Source organism: Cydia strobilella, chromosome 17, assembly GCF_947568885.1.
Source record: "Cydia strobilella chromosome 17, ilCydStro3.1, whole genome shotgun sequence".
NCBI lineage: Eukaryota > Metazoa > Arthropoda > Insecta > Lepidoptera > Tortricidae > Cydia > Cydia strobilella.
Genome location: NC_086057.1, coordinates 8,163,477 through 8,177,919, shown reverse-complemented (window position 1 = coordinate 8,177,919; position 14,443 = coordinate 8,163,477). Strand labels below are relative to the sequence as shown.

Genomic DNA, 14,443 nt, shown 5'->3' with positions numbered 1-14,443 from the left:
AATGATATTTATCACCTTGGTAATAGGATGATATTTACAATAATTCATAAAAATGATATAAGTTGACAATAAAATATTAAGTAAACCATAGTTATTATTTAACAGCTTGTACTTATTTTTAAATACACACTATCGCCTGGATTTTGAGGCTAAGTCCATTTAGAAAGTTCTATTAAACATTTTTTTTATAATCTAAAGGCATATCCAGACTACTAATCTGATCCTAATTTGAATAAAGAAATTGAAATCAAATTAGTATCATATTTTTACAATCTGAATACGTCTCAGAGAGTGTAAGCTCACAATTATTCTAAAATGGACGTGCAAGAGGGTCTCCAGTTACTTATTTGGTTCAAGAATTAAGTCTAAAGGATCAGTCCTTCATTTTAACCATTTAACTATCTAACTCGCTTGGTATAATAATAATAAGTATAACCATTGACTAGCAAATAAGACTGATCTTCCACACTCGGAAAAAAAGATTAGCTGTTACGCACACAGATATAACTATATACCTAGGTAATGGAATTGAAGTTGACCCGAAGTAAAAAATTAAAAATCGCACATGGTGTGCCTGAAACTGTCTTTAGTCAAAATATTCTTAAATAGTTTACACGATACTAAACAATTTTGCTGCGTAGGTTTGACATATATGTAAGTGCATATGAAAGCTTTCCTTTATCCGAGCATTTGTGATCTGTCATTGTCGTATGCTACGGCAGTGCTTCCTTAGCGTATCCACCTGAACCAAACAAGTAACTGTAAAGCCCGACCTATAATTAAATTAACTTAGTAAATTTAACTAAAATCACAAGAGCCATGAGCACGCTAAGTCACCATAACCGGGGTCGGGTGTTGTATTAAGCAGGGGGCCCGGGGCGGTCTTGATTGTAAGTCTAGGTCTAGTCTTAGTCTAGCAGTTAGTGCACAGTCGCTTCTTAGTCTAGGTTTAGGCTGTCTGCCTGCCGGCTCGGGCCGATGGTTACTCGGGGCAAGTAAGCAGGCGTCGGCCACTAACAGTAACAGGAGGAGACACAAACCTAGGCAGCGGTGCGAGGGGGGCGGCGCGCGCGCAGCGCATCCCGAGCGCAGCGCGTCCGCGCCGTCGGCGCGCGCGTCTGAGGGTGCTTCCTCGCGGATCTGAACAGACATCAAATAACTGTTAATCCCTGAATTCCCTGTAGCCGCACTTGGCCAATAGCGGGACGTTTAAGTCAATTAAAATTGAACTTTTATTGATTTATTATAGAAAAAAAAATAGAATCATTTCGATGAGTTATGGGAAAAATATATGAACATACGTACATTTAAAACGAGAAAGTCAGTAAATTATGTCACTATATTGGCGTAATGCTACGTAAAAGTTAGGCACTGATTTTTAGCGGAGTTAAGACTAAACTAAAACATAATGTTGTAGGTACATAAGTACATAAAATGGTTGACTGGTAAAGGATGTCATTATATAGGCATTACATCAACAATATGTAGATACCTATATTATTTTTCTATTATGTGCAATATATATATCCTAAGTTAGTTTTAATATTACCATGTAAAAACGTTAAATCATTAAATCATAAGCTAGTTAGATAATAAATAAGGTATTAAATAAGTTATTTACTTAACATAACTAAAATTTATTCAATCTAACCAAACACACATTTCTGTTTATTATTGATTTTGCCGCATCGTCTCATTAGGCTATATTAAAAATGAATTTCGTTTCAAACGGACCGCAGTCTGACCGCAAGCGACCCACGTGCGATTCATTAGTGCAGCGGTTGCATTGCCTGCGTTCCACTGTCAGATGGCAATGCATTTCTATTCACGAAACTAGCTGGTTGACTGAAGCACGCCCACGGGCGAGCGTTATGGTTTTACCGTGAAATTCGTAACGACTGCGTAAGTGCAGCTTGTGCAGGTTGTGTTGGAGCCTTGGAGCGGCATTTGGACTTACAAATTGATCTCTACGTGTAATGCTGTTTTAATCTAGGGGCCAACTCAAACTCTGTGAAAATTTCAACTGTCTAGCTATCACGGTTCATGAGATACAGCCTGGTGACAGACAGACAGACGGACGGACAGAAAGACGGACAGACAGACTGATGGACAGAGGAGTCTTAGTTCCTGTTTTACCCTTTAGGTACGGAACCCTAAAAAAATAATATTTGAAATAATAATTGTATGTACCTAAAGCGATGGATGGATTGTGTGAAAGAGGATATGAGAAAGAAAGGAGTGAGTGCTGAGGTGACATAAGATAAAGGAGAATGGAAGAGAAAAACATGTTGTGCCGACCCCACATAACGTGGGATAAGGGTAGGAAGAAGAAGAATTGTATGTACCTACGGTTAGTATTATTATTTCATTCTGTGGTACGGTGTACCTACTAGATAAAAGCGCGATATAAAAAAAATCTACCAGTAATCCACTTTCCACGGCAACCTTTTTAGTAACATTGAGTTTAATTTGTCTGATATAAATCAAACGAGTTTAGTGATATTATTTAATACAGAGAATGAAAGCTTTACTTGATATAGGTATTAGGCGCCCACTGACTATCACTCCGCCGGACGATATCGGCCTGTCAGTTGTTCGGAACTGTCAAATTTTTGTTCTAACTGACAGGCCGATATCGTCCGGCGGACTGATAGTCAGTGGGCCCCTTTAACAATGAGAGTAGATAATTTGATAATTATCTTAACTTGTAACACACTGATTAAGACAATTAGGTTTATTTTAGTACCATGTATTTAGCGGAAATTAACAATATTCAGCATATTAAAAATATTAAAACATAATCGTTACATAGTTATTACGCGTTTTAGTTATGACATCGCCGTACCATATCGTTTGCTTCCATCGAAGTTATGTCCAAATTCCAAAATCCGTGTCCTGTAGTGAACCAGTTTAAAAAAATATTACAGATACTATATCTTTATATACAATGACGTAAAACCCGGCAAGTTGAAATAAGTATGGTTTCCCATCCACTCTTTCCACATTTATATTTCGAATGATAATTATAAGTATAGCTTACCTAAATGTTGATAGCAAATATAAATTGGTCAATCGGTTGATAAGATCGTCTTTGGACCTAAATTTCTTTAACCCAGGTACCTATTGCGTACAATAAAGTGATTAGGTACTTGCTAGGTGAGTGATTACTACTATTTACAAATTCACTTCTTATTACTTTGGGATTCGATCGCGAAAAGATGCTCAAGCAAAACTTTTAAATATTTAAATCACCACCAATAATCCCAATTCTTTGTATAATCCCAACTCTTCATTTAAACAAGTGTAACATGACGTTTGTAATCTTAGGAAAAAAGTTATCTGTTTCGTTATTAAAGTAACCTTCGTAGATACAGAGGGTATATTCATAACATCTGGACAGACAAAGGTCGGGGATATGTGCTTGAAGGAGGTTTTTAAATCGAATCAGTCGACCAAGATTTTGTATTAGTATGAAGGGCGATTTCACTCTTGTATTATATAGAACAATCATCTCATGTGACAAGGGTTCTTTTCAAAGATCACATCCCGTAGATTGTGATTATGGTACAGTCGAGTTCACAAACATTTTTACAAGGCAACTTCCCAAAAATATATTCAAACGACCTTATTGTCAGTGTGTTAGAAGCTTGTTAATATATTTTTCATTTCTCATGCTCAGAAAGCGGGTCGTTGTTGTTCTAAGAAGTGTGTCGAAAATGATACGTTTCTGCACTAGAGCATTTCACTTTATTAGTACGTTTATTCTTTTATATTACGATAAGCAATTAAAACTTGATATTACATGGATTTGTTGTACAATTTCCATTCTGATATTTAACTCCCCATTCCATAAATCACGATCTGTCCTCTCCTCCGTCGAAATACTCTTGGCAGAGCAGTCGTGGTCACATTGAACGACGAACGATTCTATGCCAGTTCTCCCTGACAGATGCTTCTCTGGCACATGAGTTAAGTGGGGTGTTGGCAGGCCTCCTTCACTCGCTAAAGGCCACGCGCTATATGCCTACCGCTCGGCGTATCGTCGACGATTCAACCGACAGAGGGCCGCCGAACGCCCGCCTGAGCGCTCGCACCGCGCGTTTCCCGCGCCTACGCTTCGAAATGCCGAAACCACGAAATTATTGTGCAGTAGATGGGTGTAAAAGTCAAAAAACAAAGGAAAATTTGTCGTATTTACCGAGTAGTATTTTAAATCTATCTTTATGAATTTTGTCACCATTTATTTCTTTGAACATAAGTAGGTAAATCGTAAATGAAGGAGTTTTTTGAGTCAGGTAATATAATTGTTGTTTTTAAATATTTGATTGACTAATAAAAAATATGGTTTATTTGCAACATTTGTTATATTACAATAATAACATAAGTAACAGTACAACCCTAGCGCATTCTTACGATGACGCTTTGGCACGTGACTCGCACGGCGAGCAAGGCAGTCTCGACTCTTTGTTCGCGTACTTATGGTACATTTCTTCTCGTCCTGAGCAGCAGGTATTAATGGTATTATTATTAAGAATTTGTAGGCTATTATAGCGTAGGTATTTTCGCTTTTGTATGGGAATGATGTATCTGTTACGTAGTAACTATTTATTAATCTGTGGTGTTGGTAAGGGCTTTTATCTGATCCGTCCAACGCATTGGGGAACGCCCTCTTGACCTACAGCCATTGACCCGTCCCTGAACAACGAGTCTCTCCATGGCCTGCTCTCCACGTCGCGTCACATGTCCCAAGTCATGTCGTCATAAATCACGACACTTACCTAAATTGTTAATTGAAAGTACTCTTAAGGAATACTATAAAATTTTATACCTACTCATATATCATATTTAAATACGCATGTATTTTACTTTCCTCGTATCCGACATGAAAGGTAGTGTTTAACTCGGGTGAAAGGCACCATTTCAGTCTCAGACTATTGGCGCTCTCATTGCGTTCGAGCGCAAAACGACCTCGCCAGAATTTTAAATGTAGTCGCAACTACACCGCGGTTTTTTGGAAAGCTTTACTTAGAAGAGACATTTTGAGGGTCTTCGAAAATACTCAATCTAGTGAGAAAGTGTCGAGTGTTTTATTTACACACCTACAATAATTCTCCTTGGTCCTTAAGTGATGTGTACCTATCACGAGACCGTCTGTAATACATAAGTGTCACGAAAAGTAATCCCAGATATTTTTCCCACGTCTGAGAGCATTAATGCCGAGTGTTTGCGTCTGTCATAGACATGTATGTCAATAGAACAGCATGTACTACGAATTTATTTATTTGTGTTATGTTAAGATCAGAAACCTGAAAAATAGGAGTAAATGTAAAGCGCAAAGCGTCAGAATAATACCACGATACGGACAATCGGACAGCACTAACGTCTTCTCATATGTATCACATCTGGATGGAGCTTTATGTAAATTTTATTAAATATCTTTACCAAAAACCTTGATGTAATAACTGTTATTTGAAATTTAAATAGTTTTCTGGAGATGTGTCACATCAGGAGCATTTTTTCTGTAAGAACAATTGTTTGAAGAGAAATACACCAACACAATGTGCGCGAAGTGCATTTGTACGGTCTACCTAAAAATATGTCTTTAGGTTTGTGTCTGCACACTCTCTGTTATAATAAACAGACGAGTTTAATGTACTTGAGCGTGTATGTTCTACTTAATAACAAGAAAAAATACCACTTCCTGTCGACAAAATTGCCAGATACGAAGAAAAACGGTAATTACATGTATGTATGTATAGTCTGAACTATAGTCTAAACCTAATTTATCAGTAAATAAGAACAAAAAAAATATACTCATATCCCTTTCTTTTGGGTGCTAGTATAGGTACTTATTGGTTTTGTTATACCTCTCGCATCCACGACAATTAATTTTTATATGGAGCAACTGTCACGTAAAATGTTTGTAGGTTTTGAAGTTTACTACATTAGTTTATTTAGAATGTAGGTAATAAAACTAATAAATATGATTATTTTTTTAAATGAAGCCCAACCAAAAGATACTTAAAGGAACTGTTATAGGAACCATCATTCAACGCGAGAGGTATAAACAGTGAGAATTCAGTAGGCATGTCCCTACAGTACCCATTTTCTATTCTGTAGCTACCTAGGTATTTTTATTCTGTTCAGTTCCAAGTACCAAAAAAACGAGCATTCCTGTTGAACTGACACCTTCGCAGCGATGCTATCAATTAGAGATACTATATAGTGAGTAAAAACTCACAGGTAAACGAGTAAATTTATACCGTACCGTATATATATTTAGGTGGGTATAAACTATTTAGAAAGTTGAAAGGGGCATAAAAATTTGAAATATAGGTGTATTTTGTAAGCTGCTACTGGATTAAGAGGCACTTCATACATGTAACTAATTGTCACAAAAAGAAAATCAGAATCCACAAACGTGTTGGACATCATTAAATGGGTCTTTAAAAATAACTTGAATGTTTCTAAAAAAAAATATGACAAATTAAATATTTTTGGAAAAAAACCGTTTCTACAGGCCGAAATAATGTTTATCTTTCTATAACTTTAAAACCAAAGTTCAAAAAATATGGGAGATTAGCCGTATAATACAGTACTATAATAAAATACATTGAACATGATCGGATGAGCCATTTTAAAGTTTTCTTTCAATAACCCTTAATAAAAGGTCGTAAGTGCCGAGTAAACACGTACTTTTGGGCGATATGCAGTAATTTAAAACATCGATACAACTTCAGTCCCATATTTTTAAAGTAAATACTTTCTTAGTTACAGGCAAAATTATTAACTATGCATTATCACATATTGCCTCTCACTTTGAATTACCTTATAATAACAATACTCAATATTTACTCACCCTTATCCATCTCTAAATACGGGTATTTATAGGGTGCTTTGAGTAAAATATAAATACAGAGTAAAGTACTGAGTGTACTTACTCACCCCTACCCATCTCTACTATCAATTGTCGAAAGACACTTCGTGTAAATTACAGCAGTTACAATTGGCCTGAAAGAAATATTGCTAACCTTTCGGAACAAATTACTAGAGGCTGTAATTATTTACGTATGTCGTATCGGTAACTACTAGTGTTGTGCGAGAATTATGCCGGGAATATGTCACAGACTAGGGAAATCATGAATCATAATTTTTCCTCGTATTGTTACATAAAAGTATTATAATTTATAATAACAAAACTAAAACTAAATTAGATGTTTGAATATTATTTCTTTTAATTTTATGTAATATCAAAGATACATTGATTGAGTAAGATGCGTAAAATGTAAGACAATTTCATGCTTCGAATTTGAGAGGTAAACGAGATGGGGCTGTAGTGCTCCATACATTTTGCGGTAGGAAACTCTGATCGTCAAAAGTTGACGTTTGACAATTCAGTGACCGCAAAACATATGGCACAGTACAGCGCCATTTTGTTTGTATGTCAAACTAAGGGGCACGTTTTTTTCTTAGTCTTTACCCCTCTATTACAATAATTTTTTTTTGGGTAATATTACAATACTTGTCATCCTAGTCTAATAAGAATTATGCTTTTCATTAATTATAGGTACGATTACTATAACGTAAATGTTTTAAGCAACGTTTACAGAAAAAAAAAAACATTTTAGTTCGTTTAATTTCTTATGATGGCAACCTTTTAAGTGATTGCAACATTGACGAACCGGAATGTAAAAATTCCCAAATAATCCCACTGAGCCAGGAACATTCCCTGGCACATTCCGGTCACACATCCGGACATCACTACGAACCCCAAATAGAGGACAAAGCTAGCAGAAAATGGAAGCTTCTTTTTGAACTCGAATTTAGAGCGCTGGAACGTCGTTGATTGGGCCAATATGTTCTTGCCTCGGAAATTTAAACTAGGGACGGAATACTTGCATCGTGAAAGTGATGTCGGAAATATTGGAATTTCGAAATTCTATTTTATTTTTAAGATGAATTGCGCACTGCAGTCGCTAATTGAATTTACATACCTACACATATTTTGAACAGTTACTTAGCATGTTTTTTAGGGTTCCGTTCCGTCCTCAAAAGGAAAAATGGAACTCTTATAGGATCACTTTGTTGTCCGTCCGTCCGTCTGTCAAGACCCTTTATTTCGGGAACGCGTGGAGATATCGAGTTGAAATTAAGAACATATGCTCAGGTCCATGCATGGTCCCTTGAAGCTGTAAAAAGATCAAACATCTAAGTTAACGTAAAAAAAGCTACGGCCGTTTATGCCGCTAAAAACGTATATTTCGGCAAGGCAAACAAAATTTACAGGTTACTTCCCGTTGCCCTAGAGCTAGAACTATGAAATTTGGCAAGTAATATCGCCATACACTACAAGTACCTACCGGGAAAAATCTCAAAACGATTTTTTTTTATAAAGTAAAATAAAATATTAATTAAATTTGTACGGAACCCTCGGTGGGCGAGTCCGACTCGCACTTGTCCGGTTTTTATTAAATTGAACTGTGTCGGGATAACAGTTTGTACGAAAAAATGGATTTTTCACGTGGAGATGGGAATCGGTTTTGTTTTGTATCTATAGTGCTTTATTAGCAACTGTAAAAAAAATTACATTAGGTACATATTTTGGTCATTTCCACCACTTTTGTAAGGGCAAAGGAAAGACAATTTTTTCCAATTGATCGTAATTTTTCGTAATTAAAATTTTTCGGAATTGGGAAGCAGTTGTAATATTACTACACCTTATAAAAAAAGTCTCCGCCGCGTCTGTCTGTCTGTACGTACGTATGTTCGTGATAACATAAAAAAACTACTGAACAGATTTTCATGCGGTTTTCACTATCTATCTATAAATAGGGTGATTCTTGAGGAAGGTTTAGGTGTATAATTTGTTTAGGTGTGTGCGAAGCCGGGGAAGTCGCTAGTTGTATCTATAGTCTTATTAGTTCGATTCCAGCCCTGTCCACTAGAGGTTTTTCGTATATGGCATCTATATGAGCTTACCGAATGCGAGTCATGCCAAGCCGGCGGGAACTCTATATCATTCTGGCGGACCTCGTCCACCGGCTCAGGGTCCCTCGCGTTCCAGGTCCCAGCCTTCTGCGCGTCCAGGGACACATCGTCTTCTTGGGCCGGCGTCTCCGTGCCGTAGAAGATCAGCTCCCACTGGGAGAGCGGGCCCGCTGTGGAGTAAGTTGATTTGAATAGGTAATACTTTGGAAATGAAAGTTTTTGGGTTAATGACAGATGGAGCTGTACTGTGTAGTAAATCTGAATTGCGCTATCAAGAGTTTCTTTAGGATTTGGGACACAAGCAGTTTTCATTACGTAAGTATGCCAATTATAAACTGAAATAGATGACATATACTTACTAAAGAAATAGTGACCAAGGCCAAGGTGGCAGAGGCCGGACGTTTAGTAGTCAGGACGTTAGCCGCGTATTAAGTTGAAGACGCCATTGGAGGGCATGGTCACTTTTTCTTTAGTACCTTTATGACATCTATTTCAGTTTATTATTTATAGAAATTAAATACTCCAAGACTCATACAGATAGGTACTTGGTGGGACCAACATACTAAAACAAATTTTAACGTGAGTTTTATGAGTTTTAGAACAATATTCGATATTTTATCCAGCGCTTTACTATGGTATGGTAGTCACAATGTTTGTGGGCCATTGTGAAGACAAGTGAGAGTGCTTGCTTAGGAAATTCGATTTCCGTGGCAGTGTTTACTTTCCATTCAGTCGGAAACAAAGTGAACGAAAGATATCTTACGACATGCAAAAATATTATCAAAAGAAAACATAAGGCTGGAAGCCTTTATAAAAATACAAAACTTCGGTGTTTGCCTCTTTTTCTAACGAATATGGTTGTTACAAAAAGAGATGAAAACTTGTAGCTTCAGAAAATGTTTATAGTTCGGAATTTATCAAATTATTCTAATAAATAAAAAGGTTGTTTTTGCTTAGGGTCATATAAAAATGTAATAGGTATACTTAATACAAACTTAAGGAATTTATGGTAAAAGCAATGCTTTGCAGATACACAGCGATGCTCTAAATTAGTGCTACAACTATACAACATAAATAAATACATTAACAGGAACTACGAACTACAAAACACTGCAAAACAAAAGACATCTATGCAAATAAGATCAATCATATTAAAACAAACTAGCTTACTAATGCATTGTAATTTAAATAACATCTAAAAACCACTGAAACGAAACGAGTATGGACATCAACATCCGCTACAAAATAAAATTTAAACAATACAAACCCGACATGCAAAGAGCGCCGGAACAAATGTGATTGGCGCGCACGGCATGGGTCTCTCGAACAACTAGGCGAGCGCGGGCGTGTATATGCAGACAAACCAACCGTAAGACGATAGTGGACAACGAACAAAACTTGGTTCCCATTATCCTCCCAGGATATAGACATTATGGAAAATATTTTTACACAATTTATTGTGTTGGAGCTATGCTCCATCGTTTAACTTTTTTCCATTTTGTTCATTATAATAGTGGAGCGAAATACATGTTCTATACAAATTTTAAAATTTTAAAAGCGCCTAACTTTTATAAAAATGAAAAATCTAAAAAAAACAAAGAGGCATAGCGGTGGTTAATGTACATCGAATTGCGATCAAAATATTTTCTATAAAGTTAGAATCCAGAGAGGAAAATGGGAACTACTGGTTTGAGGAAAGCTGGTTCACACTAGAACATAACCCACCCGCGCTCTTCTCGCAATCAAAACACACGGCCAGGCTCAAACTAGCGTCGGAAAATAAAACGGCAAAACGAATCGCGACATGCTGTGTACCGTTAGCTTGCAGTGACGCCGGATAAATCAGCTGGATTTTTGGATTGTGCTCGAACAGACTCGTCATCTTGCGCCCTCTGGCATCCGCCAGCGGATCTCCTAAATCCCCTTGCAGGTTTAAACTCAAATCTGGCGCTGAAGACGTCGCCGTTCGCGTTGTGGAACTGTCCGCAGCTGACTGCGTCGCCGGTCGAATCTGTTTAGCCTTCTGCGAATTCCTATTAGAGTTCTTGGAGTTCTTATTCTTTTTCCTCTTCCCTTTCACTACTCCAACCGTATAAGTAGGAAGTACAGGGACAGGTTTCCCTCTGTTGTTTTTCTTTGTTTGGACCACTACGGGTCGAGTGGCGTTGCTCTTTTTGCGCACTAAAGGGTTCCGGAAGGGTATTGGATCGTTTTTGGTTGCGGGCTGAGTCGTGCCGTATAAAATTAATGACCAGTCTTGTAACGTCGCTCTGCCTGGGGTTCATAAATGTTTCATGACCATGTTAATCACAAGTGTGTAAGAAAACACTACATAATTCAGAAATAATTTGTCTGAAAGCATTACTTATAATACTCATCTCGATATCCCAAAAACCATGCTTCACTGAGGGACTTTTCAAAACAATACCCAACTTATTGATTCGCTCAAAGATCTACAGTAAGCGTCATTTTAAATCTGTGGATTCGCTAAAGCTGATATAAATTAAATATTTAAAGTAAACCAAGACATCTATCATTTTCTGAGCAATGCCTGTCACATCTAGCTATTTATACGAGACGTGACGTGCGCAGTGTGCACAAAGATGATTTCACTCTAATGTTCAATGCATAAATTTTCGACGGAAGTGAATTACCCTGATCGAAACTTATCTTTAGGTAGCAGAAAACGCTATTTGCGATTTCTAAAAAAATCATGCTGTCAGACAAATAACTTCAGAATTCTGCGTGTCTCAAGTGAATTAACGGATTATTAGTCAATAGAAACGTTTCTTACCCATATAACGTCCCTCGTTGGAAACCTCGAGTTGCCAGACACCGATTGGGTTCTCGCCCCACATGTGAACTGACATGAACGGCCATGATGTGAACCCGGCGCGGGACGAGTCGTGAGCCCTGGAGGAAAGAATATACAATTATATGGGATCTCGATTGTGGATCACACACAGACATAAAAACAAGCTATTTCTTCTGGAGGCCTAGTCAAGTGGAAATCATTTGTAGAAAACGCCAAACGAAACTAAAATAGGAGCATTGGCACTCACCCTTATCGACCTAATACCTACGCTAAAATAATCAATTTAATATGTATACGAAATAAAATGCGTGTGTACGGGACAACCCGCTCGGCACAGACTGCTCTAAAGCGAGGTTTAGACTAGCAAGAACTTGCATGCAATTTTCATTACATTGCGGTATCTGATAAACATTTTGAATGCAGTTTGCCTTAGTAGTCGATGGATCACTTGGTGTTTCATAGGGAATTGAAAAGATTTTTATTGAGAGGTTGCTTTTACACGGTGGATGTTTTTTTTTAAATATTTAAGATTTAGGCTTATTATATTATGATCTTTTTAATAATTATAATTTTAGTTTTAAGTCATGTTTCAAACACAATACCTACCTGTATTGTTTTTTTGAATGAATGTATGACTATGACTATGCCTTATATGCCTATCATTTAACATGCACATTAACAGGTTTAGAATGATAAGGCCTACAAAATGAGCAGCCGAACGGCCGGTGATAGCTCCCAGCTCTCGAGTTTTTATTTCATAACAAGAAAATGATACTATGAAAACGGATTATATCGCGTATATTGAATTTATAATACATCCCGACGTTTCGAACTCTTTACAGCGTTCGTGGTCAACGGGTGACTGAGGAAAAACCGATGAACCGATTTTGCATGTACAACCAGCCTTAAAGTTTGTAGTCTATGATTGTTCATTATTTTAGTATGTGGGTATTTTTGCACTTTGTAATTTTTCCTCAGTCACCCGTTGACCACGAACGCTGTAAAGAGTTCGAAACGTCGGGATGTATTATAAATTCAATATACGCGATATAATCCGTTTTCATAGTTTTATTTCATGAGTAACTATCGCGGTAACCGAAGACAATATTAAGAAAATGATAGTTTAACACAGTGGTTCTTAGTCTTTCAGTAACAAGGTATCACTCGACAATAATATATTTTGCCAGACACCACCAAGTTTGTATGTATGTATGTACGTATGTATATACTTTATTGTACATAAAAAATAACAACACCGGAAACCACCATTTCCATTTGGAAGTTTATTTTTACCTATCTATGAATAAAATCAACAAAAGGTTGTCTATGCTTCAGGTAGGTACTCCTACGGACTACGAAGGATCCTACCGCATAATATAAAAATATCTATAAAATACCGCAGACTATACCTACCTTCAACCGGCTTAGGATAGGTAGTTAATGGATGAGCGTTGTAGATGCGAGTAGTTTTATCTACATAATTACCAGTTACAAAACTAACTTCGGGCTTTTCCTAAGCTTTATAGCCTATAAATACGGCTGTCTCAACTTCCTCTAAACTTGTAGTGCAGCAGCTATGTTAAGCAATTTATAAGGGTAATAAGTACTAGACTAACATTACTGTTGGAGTTTTATACCCTTTATTAATATAACTTAGCTTGCCATTGTTAGTTTAAAATAAGTTTCGTATATTTATAATAAACACAAATTTATAAGGAAAAGACGAGACCCATGAACTAAAATAATTTTAAATATTAACGACGACGTAAACCGAGAGAAATAACGTTACTGATCAATAGATAATAATTGTTTAAATAGGATGGCGCTAGTTATCTGTTTGAAATGTATATACCCTAGTAGGGTCCATGTATGTACTTTCTAATAAAATAACCAACACCATGGTTGCAATAAACGATTATGATTATTATGATTATGATTATGAATTTCTCTATCGCGCTATCAGTTTCTAATGCTAATCTTTCTAAAACAAAGTTGCTTTAAATACAATGTCCAGCAAACTCTAATAAAATTTCGATCCCCAATTATCCGTTTGGTGAGAGATTTAGCTGTCTGTCAACCTCTCATTCTCTTTTTACAAGTTTAAGACTCAAGGGCGTGCCTCATTGATAAAGTTTCGAAGATAGAAACAATGTTAACATTGACGCCTGCCTTTTATTTTGTTTCTTTCTGACCCCAAATTAGGCCGAGAACGCATTACATGACACGATGCCGTAACGAGGCCGAGGCGACGTGTTACGGTAATCGACGGACTTTAACTTTGACAAAATACAAAATACCGAACGAACTTGCAATGGATTTGATCTGTCAGTGTCAAAAGTGATAATTTCTTCAATCAGAAATGTCGCTAGACGAATCGACCGGGATATGGACCATGATTGTCTTTTGTATTGTTTTCGAGCTCCCGATATTTCAGTTACCCGTGATCAAGATGCATGTAACTGCGTCGAAATATCGGGAGCTCGAAAACAATACAAAAGGTAATCACGGTCCATATCCCGGTCAATAAGTCTAGTGAAACTAACCGTGAATCATTCAAAACTGTTACAGAAATGTCGCTTTTGACACTGACCGATCATATCCACAATAATTAAATTCCAGATCAAATTTATAGCATGTTAT

The 14,443-nt window shown here is 36.9% G+C and overlaps 1 protein-coding gene across 1 annotated transcript in view; it reads right to left on the bottom strand.

Moving 5' to 3' along the window:
• Positions 1–14,443, bottom strand: part of LOC134748994 (furin-like protease 1) — a 318,696-nt gene that overhangs the window by 8,000 nt on the left and 296,253 nt on the right. The window contains exons 13-16 of the mRNA XM_063683878.1: positions 11,783–11,901; positions 10,804–11,262; positions 8,980–9,158; positions 1,041–1,140 (exon numbers count right to left, since the gene is read on the bottom strand). Of these exons, the coding sequence (XP_063539948.1) occupies positions 1,041–1,140; positions 8,980–9,158; positions 10,804–11,262; positions 11,783–11,901 (857 nt within the window). The remainder of the gene's footprint in view (positions 1–1,040; positions 1,141–8,979; positions 9,159–10,803; positions 11,263–11,782; positions 11,902–14,443) is intronic.